We start from the raw sequence: 17,500 nt of genomic DNA on the forward strand, positions 1-17,500 counted from the left end.
TTGGGCCACCAACCAAAACAGAAACAATGGATTGAATGCTTCCCATGACTCTCTCTCCGCTGTGATTGGACTGTCGTTGAGGCCATCATTCATAAAGTGTTACACTGTAGCAAAAATACACATGAATAAACAGAAATACACACACATTACCCACCTTTGGTAGTTTGGCAAACTTCCCAGTTCTGGTGTCTCTGATCTGGCTGATATCCAGAATCTCCACCTCCTGAAAGAGAGAGATGTGGAGTGAGAGAGAGGGAGAGAGACGTAGAGAGGGGAGAGAGAGACATGGAGGGAGAGAGACGTAGAGAGGGGAGAGAGAGACATGGAGTGAGAGAGAGACATGGAGTGAGAGAGAGACATGGAGTGAGAGAGACGTAGAGAGGGGAGAGAGAGACATGGAGTGAGAGAGAGGGAGAGAGACGTAGAGAGGGGAGAGAGACATGGAGGGAGAGAGAGACATGGAGTGAGAGAGAGGGAGAGAGGGGAGAGAGAGACATGGAGTGAGAGAGACGTAGAGAGGGGAGAGAGAGACATGGAGTGAGAGAGAAGGAGAGAGAGACATGGAGTGAGAGAGAGGGAGAGAGAGACATGGAGTGAGAGACGTAGATAGTTGTTTCACATACTTCATGTTCTGTTAATCTTTGAAATGGAAACAGGTGTTAATGGATTTCAATACAAAAGGAAGGGATACTAGACAGACAGAGACAGACAGAGACAGACAGACAGACAGAGAGTGGAACCAAACAGGACAGAGGGAAAAAAAGTGACAGAACAAGAAAAGTGAAAACAGAGCAGAAGCTTTTATTGCTTTTTACTCCAGAGCTTAAAAGCTTTCTTTCATTTTTCTGATCCCTCTCTCTCAGAAGAGACGGAGGGAGAGAAGGATGAGACGGAGGGAGAGAAGGATGAGACGGAGGGAGAGAAGGAAAGAGGGAGAGGAGGAAGGAGAGAGGGAGGGAGAGAGAGAGGAATGGAGGGAGAGAAGGAAGGAGAGAGGGAGGGAGCGAGAGAGGAATGGAGGGAGAGAAGGAAGGAGAGAGGGAGGGAGCAACAGAGGAATGGAGGGCAATGTGCTTGTACAGGGGACCATAAACAGAGCGAGGCCACACTGTAAATATTTGCGCTGTTAAGCTGAAGGACAGGATCTCTCCCTCTCCTTTTAGTCATTGTCTTTTGATCTGACAATCCCCACCATTTCTCTCCATTTCCCCCTCTGTCATCTTAAGGGTTATTAAAAAGTTTGTCAAATCACATCCCTCAACATTCTCTCCCTACCTCCAGATATCTCTCCTTCCTCCTCTCTCTCCTTCCTTCCTTCCTCGTCTCACTCTCTCCCTCCCTCCCTCCACTCTCCCATTCCCTCCTCTCTTCTCCGTCATTAAAGGTTATAGGTCAAGACTAGCAGATCAATGGTCTAGGCGCTCGTCCCTGATTGGCCCGTGGGGAATGTTACTTCCTGGAGGGAATGCTTTTGGGTCGTTGATATACTCTCCCAGAGGCCTTGGTTTCATTACAACATCGCCATGACGACTCCCTCTAGACCACAGCAATCAGGCTCGCTAGCTAACCAATCACCAAGAGTCTGTCTCACATGTGTAGTGTGTCTGTAGTGTAGTATGTATGTGTCTGTAGTGTAGTGTGTCTGTAGTGTAGTGTGTCTGTAGTGTAGTGTCTGTAGTGTAGTGTGTCTGTAGTGTAGTGTGTATGTGTCTGTAGTGTAGTGTGTCTGTAGTGTAGTGTGTCTGTAGTATAGTGTGTCTGTAGTGTAGTGTGCCTGTGGCTGTGTTGTAGTGTAGTGTGTTTGTCTGTGTTGTAGTGTAGTGTGTGTGTCTGTGTTGTAGTGTAGTAGTGTCTGTATTGTAGTGCAGTGTGTGTGTCTGTTGTAGTGTAGTGTACTGTGTGTGTCTGTTGTATTGTAGAGTGTCTGTGTGGTATTGTAGTGTAGTAGTGTAGTGTAGTGTAGTGTCTGTGTAGTAGTGTAGTGTAGTAGTGTAGTGTCTGATGTAGTGTAGTGTAGTGTAGTAGTGTAGTGTCTGTGTAGTAGTGTAGTGTGTGTTGTAGTGTAGTGTCTGTGATGTAGTGTAGTGTAGTGTAGTAGTGTAGTGTAGTGTCTGTAGTAGTGTAGTGTCTGTGATGTAGTGTAGTGTAGTGTAGTGTAGTTTCTGTGGTGTAGTGTAGTAGTGTAGTGTAGTAGTGTAGTGTAGTGTCTGTGTTGTAGTGTCTGTGTAGTAGTGTAGTGTAGTAGTGTAGTGTAGTAGTGTAGTGTAGTGTAGTAGTGTAGTGTCTGTGTTGTAGTGTAGTGTAGTAGTGTAGTGTCTGTGTAGTAGTGTAGTGTAGTGTAGTAGTGTAGTGTAGTGTAGTGTAGTGTAGTAGTGTAGTGTAGTGTCTGTGTAGTAGTGTAGTGTAGTGTCTGTGTAGTAGTGTAGTGTAGTAGTGTAGTGTCTGTGTTGTAGTGTAGTGTGGTGTAGTAGTGTAGTGTAGTGTAGTGTAGTGTAGTAGTGTAGTGTCTGTGTTGTAGTGTCTGTGTAGTAGTGTAGTGTAGTGTAGTAGTGTAGTGTAGTGTAGTAGTGTAGTGTAGTGTAGTGTAGTAGTGTAGTGTAGTGTAGTGTAGTGTCTGTGTAGTAGTGTAGTGTCTGTGTAGTAGTGTAGTGTAGTAGTGTAGTGTCTGTGTTGTAGTGTAGTGTGGTGTAGTGTAGTGTAGTGTCTGTGTAGTAGTGTAGTGTAGTGTCTGTGTAGTAGTGTAGTGTAGTAGTGTAGTGTCTGTGTAGTAGTGTAGTGTAGTAGTGTAGTGTCTGTGTTGTAGTGTAGTGTAGTGCCTGTGTTGTAGTGTAGTGCAGTAGTGTAGTGTGGTGTAGTAGTTTAGTGTCTGTGTAGTAGTGTAGTGTAGTAGTGTCTGTAGTGTAGTGTCTGTGTTGTAGTGTAGTGTAGTGTAGTGTAGTGTCTGTGTTGTAGTGTAGTGTAGTGCAGTGTCTGTGTTGTAGTGTCTGTGTTGTAGTGTAGTGTAGTGTCTGTGTAGTAGTGTAGTGTCTGTGTAGTGTAGTGTAGTGAATTAGTGTAGTGTATTAGTGTAGTGTAGTAGTGTAGTGTAGTGTAGTAGTGTCTGTGTAGTAGTGTAGTGTAGTGTTGTAGTGTCTGTGTAGTGTAGTGTAGTGTCTGTGTAGTGTAGTGTAGTAGTGTAGTGTATTAGAAAGACAACTAATCACAGCTCTAACCGGCCAGGTGAAGACCAAGGCCCTCGTATCAACACAAACACAGTGGAGCTGACACATCCTCCACATGTCCGGACTTGTGAAACATCCTCCAGCTGAGTAACGGAGGGTGTGTGTGTGTGTGTGTGTGTGTGTGTGTGTGTGTGTGTGTGTGTGTGTGTGTGTGTGTGTGTGTGTGTGTCACTGTCTAATAGTAAGCCTTTTCTGTCTTTACAGCTACTAGAGCTTACAGTAAGGAGGCGTAAAGACAGGCAGAGAGAGAGAGAGACAGAGACCGAGAGAGCCAGAGAGAGAGAGAGAGCCGAGAGAGAGAGAGAGAGAGAGAGAGAGAGAGAGAGAGAGAGAGCCGAGAGAGAGATAGAGCCAGAGAGAGCCGAGAGATAGAGCCGAGAGAGAGAGCCAAGAGAGCAGAGAGAGAGAGAGAGAGAGAGCCGAGAGAGAGAGCGCCGAGAGAGAGAGAGAGCCGAGAGAGAGAGCCGAGAGAGCCGAGAGAGAGAGAGAGCCGAGAGAGCGAGAGAGCCGAGAAAGCCGAGAGAGAGAGAGAGCGAGCCGAGAGAGAGAGCGAGCCGAGAGAGAGATAAAGCCGAGAGAGAGAGCGCCGAGAGAGAGATAGCCGAGAGAGAGAGAGCCGAGAGAGAGAGCCGAGAGAGAGAGAGAGCCGAGAGAGAGAGAGAGAGCCGAGAGAGAGACAGACAGAGACCTGACACCCTCAGCACACAGGGGGACAAACACCTGGCTGGAGGTGACAGCATTCCCTCCCATATATGCCCCCCTAGGCACAACTATGACAACATAACCAACAAAAACGGGTCACAACTCCTGCAGCTCTGTCGCACGCTGGGTATGTACATAGTCAACGGTAGGCTTCGAGGGGACTCCTATGGTAGGTACACCTATAGCTCATCTCTTGGCAGTAGTACTGTAGACTACTTTATCACTGACCTCAACCCAGAGTCTCTCAGAGCGTTCACAGTCAGCCCACTGACACCCCTATCAGACCACAGCAAAATTACAGTCTACTTAAACAGAGCAATACTCAATCATGAGGCATCAAAGCCAAAGGAACTGAGTAACATTAAGAAATGCTATAGATGGAAGGAATGCAGTTTGGAAACCTACCAACAAACAATTAGGCAACAACAAATTCAATCCCTTTTAGACAATTTCCTGGGTAAAACATTCCACTGTAATAGTGAAGGTGTAAACTTGGCAGTAGAAAATCTTAACAGTATATTTGACCTCTCAGCTTCCCTATCAAATCTAAAAATCTCAAATAGAAAACCGAAGAAAATTAACAATAATGACAAATGGTTTGATGAAGAATGCAAAAACCTAAGAAAGAAATTGAGAAACCTATCCAACCAAGACATAGAGACCCAGAAAACCTGAGTCTACGCCTTCGCTATGGTGAATCACTAAAACAATACAGAAATACACTACGGAAAAAGAAGGAACAGCATGTCAGAAATCAGCTCAATGATTGAAGAATTGAAGAATCCACAGACTCTAACCACTTCTGGGAAAATTGGAAAACACTAAACAAACAACACGAAGAATTATCTATTCAAAATGGAGATGTATGGGTAAACCACTTCTCTAATCTTTTTGGCTCTATAACAAAGAATAAAGAGCAAAAACATATACATGATCAAATACAGATCTTAGAATCAACAATTAAAGACTACCAGAACCCACTGCATTCTCCAATTACATTGAATGAGTTACAGGACAAAATAAAAACCCTCCAACCCAAAAAGGCCTGTGGTGTTGATGGTATCCTCAATGAAATGATCAAATATACAGACAACAAATTCCAATTGGCTATACTAAAACTCTTTAACATCATACTTAGCTCTGGCATCTTCCCCAATATTTGGAACCAAGGACTAATCACCCCAATCCACAAAAGTGGAGACAAATTTGACCCCAATAACTACCGTGGAATATGTGTCAACAGTAACCTTGGGAAAATCCTCTGCATTATCATTAACAGCAGACTCGTACATTTCCTCAATGAAAACAATGTACTGAGCAAATGTCAAATTGGCTTTTTACCAAATTACTGTACAGCAGACCATGTATTCACCCTGCACACCCTAATTGACAACCAAACAAACCAAAACAAAGGCAAAGTCTTCTCATGCTTTGTTGATTTCAAAAAAGCCTTCGACTCAATTTGGCATGAGGGTCTGCTATACAAACTGATGGAAAGTGGTGTTGGGGGTAAAACATACGACATTATAAAATCCATGTACACAAACAACAAGTGTGCGGTTAAAATTGGCAAAAAACACACATTTCTTCACACAGGGTCGTGGGGTTAGACAGGGATGCAGCTTAAGCCCCACCCGCTTCAACATATATATCAACGAATTGGCGCGGGCACTAGAAAAGTCTGCAGCACCCGGCCTCCCCCTGCTAGAATCCGAAGTCAAATGTCTGCTGTTTGCTGATGATCTGGTGCTTCTGTCACCAACCAAGGAGGGCCTACAGCAGCACCTAGATCTTCTGCACAGATTCTGACAGACCTGGGCCCTGACAGACCTGGGCCCTGACAGACCTGGGCCCTGACAGTAAATCTCAGCAAGACAAAAATAATGGTGTTCCAAAAAAGGTCCAGTCACCAGGACCACAAATACAAATTCCATCTAGACACTGTTGCCCTAGAGCACACAAAAAACTATACATACCTTGGCCTAAACATCAGCGCCACAGGTAACTTCCACAAAGCTGTGAACGATCTGAGAGACAAGGCAAGAAGGGCATTCTATGCCATCAAAAGGAACATAAATGTCAACATACCAATTAGGATTTGGCTAAAAATACTTGAATCAGTCATAGAGCCCATTGCCCTTTATGGTTGTGAGGTCTGGGGTCCGCTCACCAACCAAGACTTCACAAAATGGGACAAACACCAAATTGAGACTCTGCATGCAGAATTCTGCAAAAATATCCTCCGTGTACAACGTAGAACACCAAATAATGCATGCAGAGCAGAATTAGGCCGATATCCACTAATTATCAAAATCCAGAAAAGAGACGTTAAATTCTACAACCACCTAAAAGGAAGCGATTCCCAAACCTTCCATAACAAAGCCATCACCTACAGAGAGATGAACCTGGAGAAGAGTCCCCTAAGCAAGCTGGTCCTGGGGCTCTGTTCACAAACACAAACACACCCTACAGAGCCCCAGGACAACAGCACAATTAGACCCAACCAAATCATGAGAAAACAAAAAGATAATTACTTGTCACATTGGAAAGAATTAACAAAAAAACAGAGCAAACTAGAATGCTATTTGGCCCTAAACAGAGAGTACACAGCGGCAGAATACCTGACCACTGTGACTGACCCATAATTAAGGAAAGCTTTGACTATGTACAGACTCAGTGAGCATAGCCTTGCCATTGAGAAAGCCTGTCTTCTCTTGAGAGCCATGTCTGCCTACGGCGGCCTATGTGCTCACTGCCCACAAAATGAGGTGGAAACTGAGCTGCACTTCCTAACCTCCTGCTCAATGTATGACCATATTAGAGAGACATATTTCCCTCAGATTACACAGATCCACAAAGAAAATCGAAAACAAATCCAATTTTGATAAACTCCCATATCTACTGGGTGAAATTCCACAGTGTGCCATCACAGCAGCAAGATGTGTGACCTGTTGCCACGAGAAAAGGGCAACCAGTGAAGAACACACACCATTGTAAATACAACCCATATTTATGCTTATTTATTTTATCTTGTGTCCTTTAACCATTTGTACATTGTTAAAACACTGTATATATATAATATTTATTGTTTTGAAACCTCTGTATGTGTAATGTTTACTGTTAATTTTTGTTGTTTTTCACTTTATATATTCACTTTATATATTATCTACCTCACATGCTTTGGCAATGTTAACACATGTTTCCCATGCCAATAAAGCCCTTGAATTGAATTGAATTGAATTGAGAGCACACCGAGAGAGAGAGAGAGAGAGCGAGAGAGCACACAGAGAGAGAGAGAGCACACCCCGAGAGAGAGAGAGCATAAACCGAGAGAGTGAAAGAGCACACACCGAGAGAGAGAGAGAGCACACCGAGAGAGAGAGCACACACCGAGAGAGAGAGAGAGCACACACCGAGAGAGAGAGAGAGCACACCGAGAGAGAGAGAGAGCACACCGAGAGAGAGAGAGCGATCCAAGAGAGAGAGCGATCCAAGAGAGAGAGAGATCGACTTCTGAAGTTCCTGTGGAATTAGGGTTATGGTCCTTTGGCTGAAACATTCTCATTCTCTTCAATAGAAGAGTCCTACTAGCCTGGTTGGCGCCTCCCTTGTAACTAAACCAGTGAATGATTGAATAGATTTGTATTTGTACAAACGTAAATCAGTAAGAAGTGTTTGTTTGCATGATAGACCGATAAGACATTGAGCATCCTAGATAAAATGGTAGAACCGCATCAGAAATGACTGGGTGAGCGGCAGGGCTGAACGAGGCGCTTACAGGAAGCACTTCAACTACGGCAACCCACACAGGACATTTTCTGATGCGAGAATCACTAGTATATAGTAAAAACTAAAATTGTGCTTCAATATCTTTATATTGTTAGTAATATTGTGAATGGGGATTATGGGGTGGGGATTAAGAATCTATAGCCTACTTTATAAATCACAGTGATCATTATTAACAGCAGCATCTTTCTGTAGGTTGAAAATAAGAGTTTCAGCAAATCAATCAAATGTATTTATAAAAACGCCCCGTTTACAATCAGCGGATGTCACAAAGTGCTTGTACAGAAACCCAAAACAGCAAGCAATACAGACCCCAAAACAGCAAGCAATACAGATGTAGAAACAGCAAGCAATACAGATGTAGAAACAGCAATACAGACCCCAAAACAGCAAGCAATACAGACCCCAAAACAGCAAGCAATACAGATGTAGAAACAGCAATACAGATGTAGAAACAGCAAGCAATACAGATGTAGAAACAGCAAGCAATACAGATGTAGAAACAGCAATACAGACGTAGAAACAGCAATACAGATGTAGAAACAGCAATACAGATGTAGAAACAGCAAGCAATGCAGACGTAGAAACAGCAAGCAATACAGATGTAGAAACAGCAAGCAATACAGATGTAGAAACAGCAATACAGATGTAGAAACAGCAAGCAATGCAGACGTAGAAACAGCAAGCAATACAGATGTAGAAACAGCAATACAGATGTAGAAACAGCAATACAGATGTAGAAACAGCAATACAGATGTAGAAACAGCAATACAGATGTAGAAACAGCAAGCAATACAGATGTAGAAACAGCAAGCAATACAGATGTAGAAACAGCAAGCAATACAGATGTAGAAACAGCAAGCAATACAGATGTAGAAACAGCAAGCAATACAGATGTAGAAACAGCAAGCAATACAGATGTAGAAACAGCAAGCAATACAGATGTAGAAACAGCAATACAGATGTAGAAACAGCAAGCAATACAGATGTAGAAACAGCAAGCAATACAGATGTAGAAACAGCAAGCAATACAGATGTAGAAACAGCAATACAGATGTAGAAACAGCAAGCAATACAGATGTAGAAACAGCAAGCAATACAGATGTAGAAACAGCAATACAGATGTAGAAACAGCAATACAGATGTAGAAACAGCAAGCAATACAGATGTAGAAACAGCAAGCAATGCAGACGTAGAAACAGCAAGCAATACAGACGTAGAAACAGCAATACAGATGTAGAAACAGCAATACAGATGTAGAAACAGCAATACAGATGTAGAAACAGCAATACAGATGTAGAAACAGCAAGCAATGCAGACGTAGAAACAGCAAGCAATACAGATGTAGAAACAGCAAGCAATACAGATGTAGAAACAGCAAGCAATGCAGACGTAGAAACAGCAAGCAATACAGACGTAGAAACAGCAATACAGATGTAGAAACAGCAATACAGATGTAGAAACAGCAATACAGATGTAGAAACAGCAATACAGATGTAGAAACAGCAAGCAATACAGACGTAGAAACAGCAATACAGATGTAGAAACAGCAATACAGATGTAGAAACAGCAATACAGATGTAGAAACAGCAAGCAATACAGATGTAGAAACAGCAAGCAATACAGATGTAGAAACAGCAATACAGATGTAGAAACAGCAATACAGATGTAGAAACAGCAAGCAATGCAGACGTAGAAACAGCAAGCAATACAGATGTAGAAACAGCAATACAGATGTAGAAACAGCAAGCAATACAGATGTAGAAACAGCAAGCAATACAGATGTAGAAACAGCAAGCAATACAGATGTAGAAACAGCAATACAGATGTAGAAACAGCCATACAGATGTAGAAACAGCCATACAGATGTAGAAACAGCCATACAGATGTAGAAACAGCAATACAGATGTAGAAACAGCAATACAGATGTAGAAACAGCAATACAGACGTAGAAACAGCAATACAGATGTAGAAACAGCAATACAGATGTAGAAACACTGAGCTTGGAGGTGAATGTATTAAACCAAATTGCCTTGATTGATAAGTGTTTTGTTGTTGTGCGCTATCCCCAAACAATAGCATGGTATTTTGTCCCGCTGTAGTAGCTACTGTCAATCAGACACTGCAGTTAAATGATTCTTAATCTAAGCTTTCTGACCATATAAGACATGTCGATGTCCCAGAAAGTTGGCTGTTGTTTACAACGCCATTCTAGTCAAATATCGCATACTGAGCAACAACTGTCCAGATTTCGGGAAAATGATCCAGTGGACTCTAACTAGCATCAGAAGCCCAAGTAGGTGTCCGAGGCGATGACCCCCAGCGCGGCCTGTACATTTTAACACCCCCCCCCCCCCCCTCTCTCTCTTTTTTCTCTCCACTTCCCTTGCTTTAAGACGGAGAGACGATGAAGAATTCAGTACCTGCGAGAGGGTGTTGTGGTTGACAACGGAAAAGCTCAGAGAACCAGGCCCTTCCATTTCAGTCTTAAATTCACATGAACAAGACTTGTCTAGTTAAATAAAGTTTACATTTTTTTTAATTTTTTTAAGTAATACAAATATGTATGAACACGTACAAGGTTGCTGTAGTTCGATAGGTCATTCATCCTCCCCAGGGTCTCAGGTTGGAAAAACTCAGCCCACTGTGAGTGTTTTACAATGTTATGGTTGGAAAACTGTCCCATAGACATCTACATGTCCTTCACTACTTACAGGTGCTCAGCTATCCAGAATCACAGTAATATATTTCTGAGGCTGAACAACAGAGAGGGGATGAAAGACGCCTTCACAGAGTCGACGCCTTCACAGAGTCTTACGAACCTTCACACGACACCTTCACTGAGTCTACACCTTCACACGACACCTTCACAGAGTCTACGCCTTCACAGAGTCGACACCTTCACAGAGTCGACACCTTCACAGAGTCGACACCTTCACAGAGTCGACACCTTCACAGAGTCGACACCTTCACAGAGTCGACACCTTCACAGAGTCGACACCTTCACAGAGTCTACACCTTCAGAGTCTACACCTTCAGAGTCTACACCTTCACAGAGTCTACACCTTCACAGAGTCTACACCTTCACAGAGTCTACACCTTCACAGAGTCTACACCTTCAGAGTCTACACCTTCAGAGTCTACACCTTCAGAGTCTACACCTTCACTCTTCAGTCTTTCCATGTTTGCCTCGTGTATTATTTCATCCTGTCAAATAAAGTTGAGGTTGCACACGGCTCTGTGTGTTTTAAATCTGTAGATTTAAAATGTTGCATTAGACAGACACGTATCCAGAATCACAATAATACATTAGACAGACACGTTGACTTGGTTTGGTTGGTCATACTTGCTGTAGTCTGATCTCTTTGGGCTAAGATCTGTTAATGTTTAGGGTACTTTGTGTACGTTTAGGGTACTTTGTGTATGTTTAGGGTACGTTGTGTATGTTTAGGGTACGCTGTGTATGTTTAGGGTACGCTGTATATGTTTAGGGTACGCTGTGTATGTTTAGGGTACGCTGTGTATGTTTAGGGTACGCTGTGTATGTTTAGGGTACTTCATGTATTGCCAAAGGTAGGGGGCAGGGAGAAAAACTTGCCAAAAGTGAACAAGGGTAGTGCAGTAGAAGCTGGCTAGCTAGAATGCATGGGTAGTACAGTAGAAGCTGGCTAGAATGCATGGGTAGTACAGTAGAAGCTGGTTAGAATGCATGGGTAGTACAGTAGAAGCTGGCTAGAATGCATGGGTAGTACAGTAGAAGCTGGCTAGAATGCATGGGTAGTACAGTAGAAGCTGGTTAGAATGCATGGGTAGTACAGTAGAAGCTGGTTAGAATGCATGGGTAGTACAGTAGAAGCTGGCTAGAATGCATGGGTAGTACAGTAGAAGCTGGTTAGAATGCATGGGTAGTACAGTAGAAGCTGGTTAGAATGCATGGGTAGTACAGTAGAAGCTGGTTAGAATGCATGGGTAGTACAGTAGAAGCTGGCTAGAATGCATGGGTAGTACAGTAGAAGCTGGTTAGAATGCATGGGTAGTACAGTAGAAGCTGGTTAGAATGCATGGGTAGTACAGTAGAAGCTGGCTAGAATGCATGGGTAGTACAGTAGAAGCTGGCTAGAATGCATGGGTAGTACAGTAGAAGCTGGTTAGAATGCATGGGTAGTACAGTAGAAGCTGGTTAGAATGCATGGGTAGTACAGTAGAAGCTGGCTAGAATGCATGGGTAGTACAGTAGAAGCTGGCTAGAATGCATGGGTAGTACAGTAGAAGCTGGCTAGAATGCATGGGTAGTACAGTAGAAGCTGGCTAGCTAGAATGCATGGGTAGTACAGTAGAAGCTGGCTAGCTAGAATGCATGGGTAGTACAGTAGAAGCTGGCTAGCTAGAATGCATGGGTAGTACAGTAGAAGCTGGTTAGCTAGCATGCATGGGCAGTACAGTAGAAGCTGGCTATCTAGAATGCATGGGTAGTACAGTAGAAGCTGGTTATCTAGAATGCATGGGTAGTACAGTAGAAGCTGGCTAGCTAGAATGCATGGGTAGTACAGTAGAAGCTGGCTAGCTAGAATGCATGGTTAGTGCAGTAGAAGCTGGCTAGAATGCATGGGTAGTACAGTATAAGCTGGCTAGAATGCATGGGTTGTACAATAGAAGCTGGCTAGAATGCATGGGTAGTACAATAGAAGCTGGCTAGAATGCATGGGTAGTACAATAGAAGCTGGCTACAATGCATGGATAGTACAGTAGAAGCTGGCTAGCTAGAATGCATGGATAGTACAGTAGAAGCTGGCTACAATGCATGGATAGTACAGTAGAAGCTGGCTAGAATGCATGGATAGTACAGTAGAAGCTGGCTACAATGCATGGGTAGTACAATAGAAGCTAGCTAGAATGCATGGGTAGTACAATAGAAGCTGGCTAGAATGCATGGATAGTACAGTAGAAGCTGGCTAGCTAGAATGCATGGATAGTACAGTAGAAGCTGGCTACAATGCATGGATAGTACAGTAGAAGCTGGCTAGAATGCATGGATAGTACAGTAGAAGCTGGCTAGAATGCATGGATAGTACAGTAGAAGCTGGCTAGCTAGAATGCATAGGTGATTCACATCATTGCCCTAATATGTAAACAGAGGACATGCAAGAAGGCAAATGAATAACTTCAGTGGGGTAAGGAAATATTTAACTAAAACATGCATTTGATTAGCTAGCCAACTTCAAGTTTATAACAAGCAAGCTCGAGTTATTAGCTGGCTGGCTTTCTATGAGCTAAACAATGCTAGCCCATCGTTAGCTATGCTAGCAAGCTAACATTAGTTGCTACTTGCAAGTCACAAGATTGTGACGTTTAACAGTTTGTCTAATGTCACTTCTTTTAGTGTAGATGGGTTGTTATAACATTTTCAAAGTGTGTGTGTGATGATTTATGCGCCCTATTCGTGACGTTAGTGGCAAACGATGTGCGAACTCCAAAGGTTTGTGCTAGCTCGCAGGCTAGCTACTGTGTGTGCTTGAGTATCCCTGAAAGTCTGTCTGGAACCGGAAGGGCAGGGACAGTTCTATGCAAAACAATATATCATGATTCGTTAAATTTGAACCATGGATATTCAACCGAAGTAGGGTGTTGCCTTGAAGTCTATGGGCCCCTTCCTTATGGTCGCCTCATGCCGACACATCAAAGAAGACATTTCAGAATCTCAAGTCAAGGATGTAGAGAGGCTGGTGTCAACAAGACTAGTGTCTTACCCAACCAACGTGATTCTCTCTAACAGACGAGTCCTACCTACCTCACCAACGTGATTCTCTCTAACAGACGAGTCCTACCTACCCCACCAACGTGATTCTCTCTAACAGAAGAGTCCCACCCCACCAACGTGATTCTCTCTAACAGAAGAGTCCCACCCCACCAACGTGATTCTCTCTAACAGACGAGTCCTACCCCACCAACGTGATTCTCTAACAGAAGAGTCCCACCCCACCAACGTGATTCTCTCTAACAGACGAGTCCTACCCCACCAACGTGATTCTCTCTAACAGACAAGTCCTACCTACCCCACCAACGTGATTCTCTCTAACAGAAGAGTCCTACCCCACCAACGTGATTCTCTCTAACAGACAAGTCCTACCTACCCCACCAACGTGATTCTCTCTAACAGAAGAGTCCTACCTACCCCACCAACGTGATTCTCTCTAACAGAAGAGTCCTACCTACCCCACCAACGTGATTCTCTCTAACAGAAGAGTCCCACCCCACCAACGTGATTCTCTCTAACAGAAGAGTCCTACCTACCCCACCAACGTGATTCTCTCTAACAGAAGAGTCCCACCCCACCAACGTGATTCTCTCTATCAGAAGAGTCCTACCCCACCAACGTGATTCTCTAACAGAAGAGTCCTACCTACCCAACCAACGTGATTCTCTCTAACAGACGAGTCCTACCTACCCCACCAACGTGATTCTCTCTAACAGAAGAGTCCCACACCACCAACGTGATTCTCTCTAACAGAAGAGTCCTACCCCACCAACGTGATTCTCTCTAACAGAAGAGTCCCACCCCACCAACGTGATTCTCTCTAACAGACGAGTCCTACCCCACCAACGTGATTCTCTCTAACAGACGAGTCCTACCTACCCCACCAACGTGATTCTCTCTAACAGACGAGTCCCACCCCACCAACGTGATTCTCTCTAACAGACGAGTCCTACCCCACCAACGTGATTCTCTAACAGAAGAGTCCCACCCCACCAACGTGATTCTCTCTAACAGACGAGTCCTACCTACCCCACCAACGTGATTCTCTCTAACAGACGAGTCCTACCCCACCAACGTGATTCTCTCTAACAGAAGAGTCCTACCTACCCCACCAACGTGATTCTCTCTAACAGAAGAGTCCCACCCCACCAACGTGATTCTCTCTAACAGACGAGTCCTACCCCACCAACGTGATTCTCTAACAGAAGAGTCCCACCCCACCAACGTGATTCTCTCTAACAGACGAGTCCTACCCCACCAACGTGATTCTCTCTAACAGAAGAGTCCTACCTACCCCACCAACGTGATTCTCTCTAACAGACGAGTCCTACCTACCCCACCAACGTGATTCTCTCTAACAGACGAGTCCTACCCCACCAACGTGATTCTCTCTAACAGACGAGTCCTACCCCACCAACGTGATTCTCTAACAGAAGAGTCCTACCTACCCCACCAACGTGATTCTCTCTAACAGACAAGTCCTACCTACCCAACCAACGTGATTCTCCCTAACAGAAGAGTCCCACCCCACCAACGTGATTCTCTCTAACAGACAAGTCCTACCTACCCCACCAACGTGATTCTCTCTAACAGACGAGTCCTACCCCACCAACGTGATTCTCTCTAACAGAAGAGTCCCACCCCACCAACGTGATTCTCTAACAGAAGAGTCCTACCCCACCAACGTGATTCTCTCTAACAGAAGAGTCCTACCTACCCCACCAACGTGATTCTCTCTAACAGACGAGTCCCACCCCACCAACGTGATTCTCTAACAGAAGAGTCCTACCTACCCCACCAACGTGATTCTCTAACAGAAGAGTCCTACCTACCCCACCAACGTGATTCTCTCTAACAGAAGAGTCCTACCTACCCTACCAACGTGATTCTCTCTAACAGAAGAGTCCTACCCCACCAACGTGATTCTCTCTAACAGAAGAGTCCCACCCCACCAACGTGATTCTCTCTAACAGACGAGTCCTACCCCACCAACGTGATTCTCTCTAACAGACGAGTCCTACCTACCCCACCAACGTGATTCTCTCTAACAGACGAGTCCCACCCCACCAACGTGATTCTCTCTAACAGACGAGTCCTACCCCACCAACGTGATTCTCTAACAGAAGAGTCCCACCCCACCAACGTGATTCTCTCTAACAGACGAGTCCTACCTACCCCACCAACGTGATTCTCTCTAACAGAAGAGTCCCACCCCACCAACGTGATTCTCTCTAACAGAAGAGTCCCACCCCACCAACGTGATTCTCTCTAACAGAAGAGTCCCACCCCACCAACGTGATTCTCTAACAGAAGAGTCCTACCTACCCCACCAACGTGATTCTCTCTAACAGAAGAGTCCTACCCCACCAACGTGATTCTCTCTAACAGAAGAGTCCTACCTACCCCACCAACGTGATTCTCTAACAGAAGAGTCCCACCCCACCAACGTGATTCGCTCTAACAGACGAGTCCTACCTACCCCACCAACGTGATTCTCTCTAACAGAAGAGTCCTACCCCACCAACGTGATTCTCTAACAGAAGAGTCCCACCCCACCAACGTGATTCTCTCTAACAGAAGAGTCCTACCTACCCCACCAACGTGATTCTCTCTAACAGACGAGTCCTACCTACCCCACCAACGTGATTCTCTCTAACAGACGAGTCCTACCCCACCAACGTGATTCTCTCTAACAGACGAGTCCTACCCCACCAACGTGATTCTCTAACAGAAGAGTCCTACCTACCCCACCAACGTGATTCTCTCGAACAGACAAGTCCTACCTACCCAACCAACGTGATTCTCTCTAACAGAAGAGTCCCACCCCACCAACGTGATTCTCTCTAACAGACAAGTCCTACCTACCCCACCAACGTGATTCTCTCTAACAGACGAGTCCTACCCCACCAACGTGATTCTCTCTAACAGAAGAGTCCCACCCCACCAACGTGATTCTCTAACAGAAGAGTCCTACCCCACCAACGTGATTCTCTCTAACAGAAGAGTCCTACCTACCCCACCAACGTGATTCTCTCTAACAGACGAGTCCCACCCCACCAACGTGATTCTCTAACAGAAGAGTCCTACCTACCCCACCAACGTGATTCTCTAACAGAAGAGTCCTACCTACCCCACCAACGTGATTCTCTCTAACAGAAGAGTCCTACCTACCCTACCAACGTGATTCTCTCTAACAGAAGAGTCCTACCCCACCAACGTGATTCTCTCTAACAGAAGAGTCCCACCCCACCAACGTGATTCTCTCTAACAGACGAGTCCTACCCCACCAACGTGATTCTCTCTAACAGACGAGTCCTACCTACCCCACCAACGTGATTCTCTCTAACAGACAAGTCCCACCCCACCAACGTGATTCTCTCTAACAGACGAGTCCTACCCCACCAACGTGATTCTCTAACAGAAGAGTCCCACCCCACCAACGTGATTCTCTCTAACAGACGAGTCCTACCTACCCCACCAACGTGATTCTCTCTAACAGAAGAGTCCCACCCCACCAATGTGATTCTCTCTAACAGAAGAGTCCCACCCCACCAACGTGATTCTCTCTAACAGACGAGTCCTACCCCACCAACGTGATTCTCTCTAACAGACGAGTCCTACCTACCCCACCAACGTGATTCTCTCTAACAGACGAGTCCCACCCCACCAACGTGATTCTCTCTAACAGACGAGTCCTACCCCACCAACGTGATTCTCTAACAGAAGAGTCCCACCCCACCAACGTGATTCTCTCTAACAGACGAGTCCTACCTACCCCACCAACGTGATTCTCTCTAACAGAAGAGTCCCACCCCACCAATGTGATTCTCTCTAACAGAAGAGTCCCACCCCACCAACGTGATTCTCTCTAACAGACGAGTCCTACCCCACCAACGTGATTCTCTCTAACAGACGAGTCCTACCTACCCCACCAACGTGATTCTCTCTAACAGACGAGTCCCACCCCACCAACGTGATTCTCTCTAACAGACGAGTCCTACCCCACCAACGTGATTCTCTAACAGAAGAGTCCCAC

The 17,500-nt window shown here is 44.9% G+C and overlaps 1 protein-coding gene across 1 annotated transcript in view; it reads right to left on the reverse strand.

Annotated features, from left to right (window-relative positions):
* Window positions 1–17,500, reverse strand: part of LOC110510780 (1-phosphatidylinositol 4,5-bisphosphate phosphodiesterase beta-3) — a 150,251-nt gene that overhangs the window by 77,496 nt on the left and 55,255 nt on the right. Inside the window, 1 exon segment of the mRNA XM_036987197.1 lies at window positions 155–223. Within this exon segment, the coding sequence (XP_036843092.1) occupies window positions 155–223 (69 nt within the window).

This window comes from Oncorhynchus mykiss, chromosome 9 (genome assembly GCF_013265735.2).
Source record: "Oncorhynchus mykiss isolate Arlee chromosome 9, USDA_OmykA_1.1, whole genome shotgun sequence".
Taxonomy (NCBI): Eukaryota; Metazoa; Chordata; class Actinopteri; order Salmoniformes; family Salmonidae; genus Oncorhynchus; species Oncorhynchus mykiss.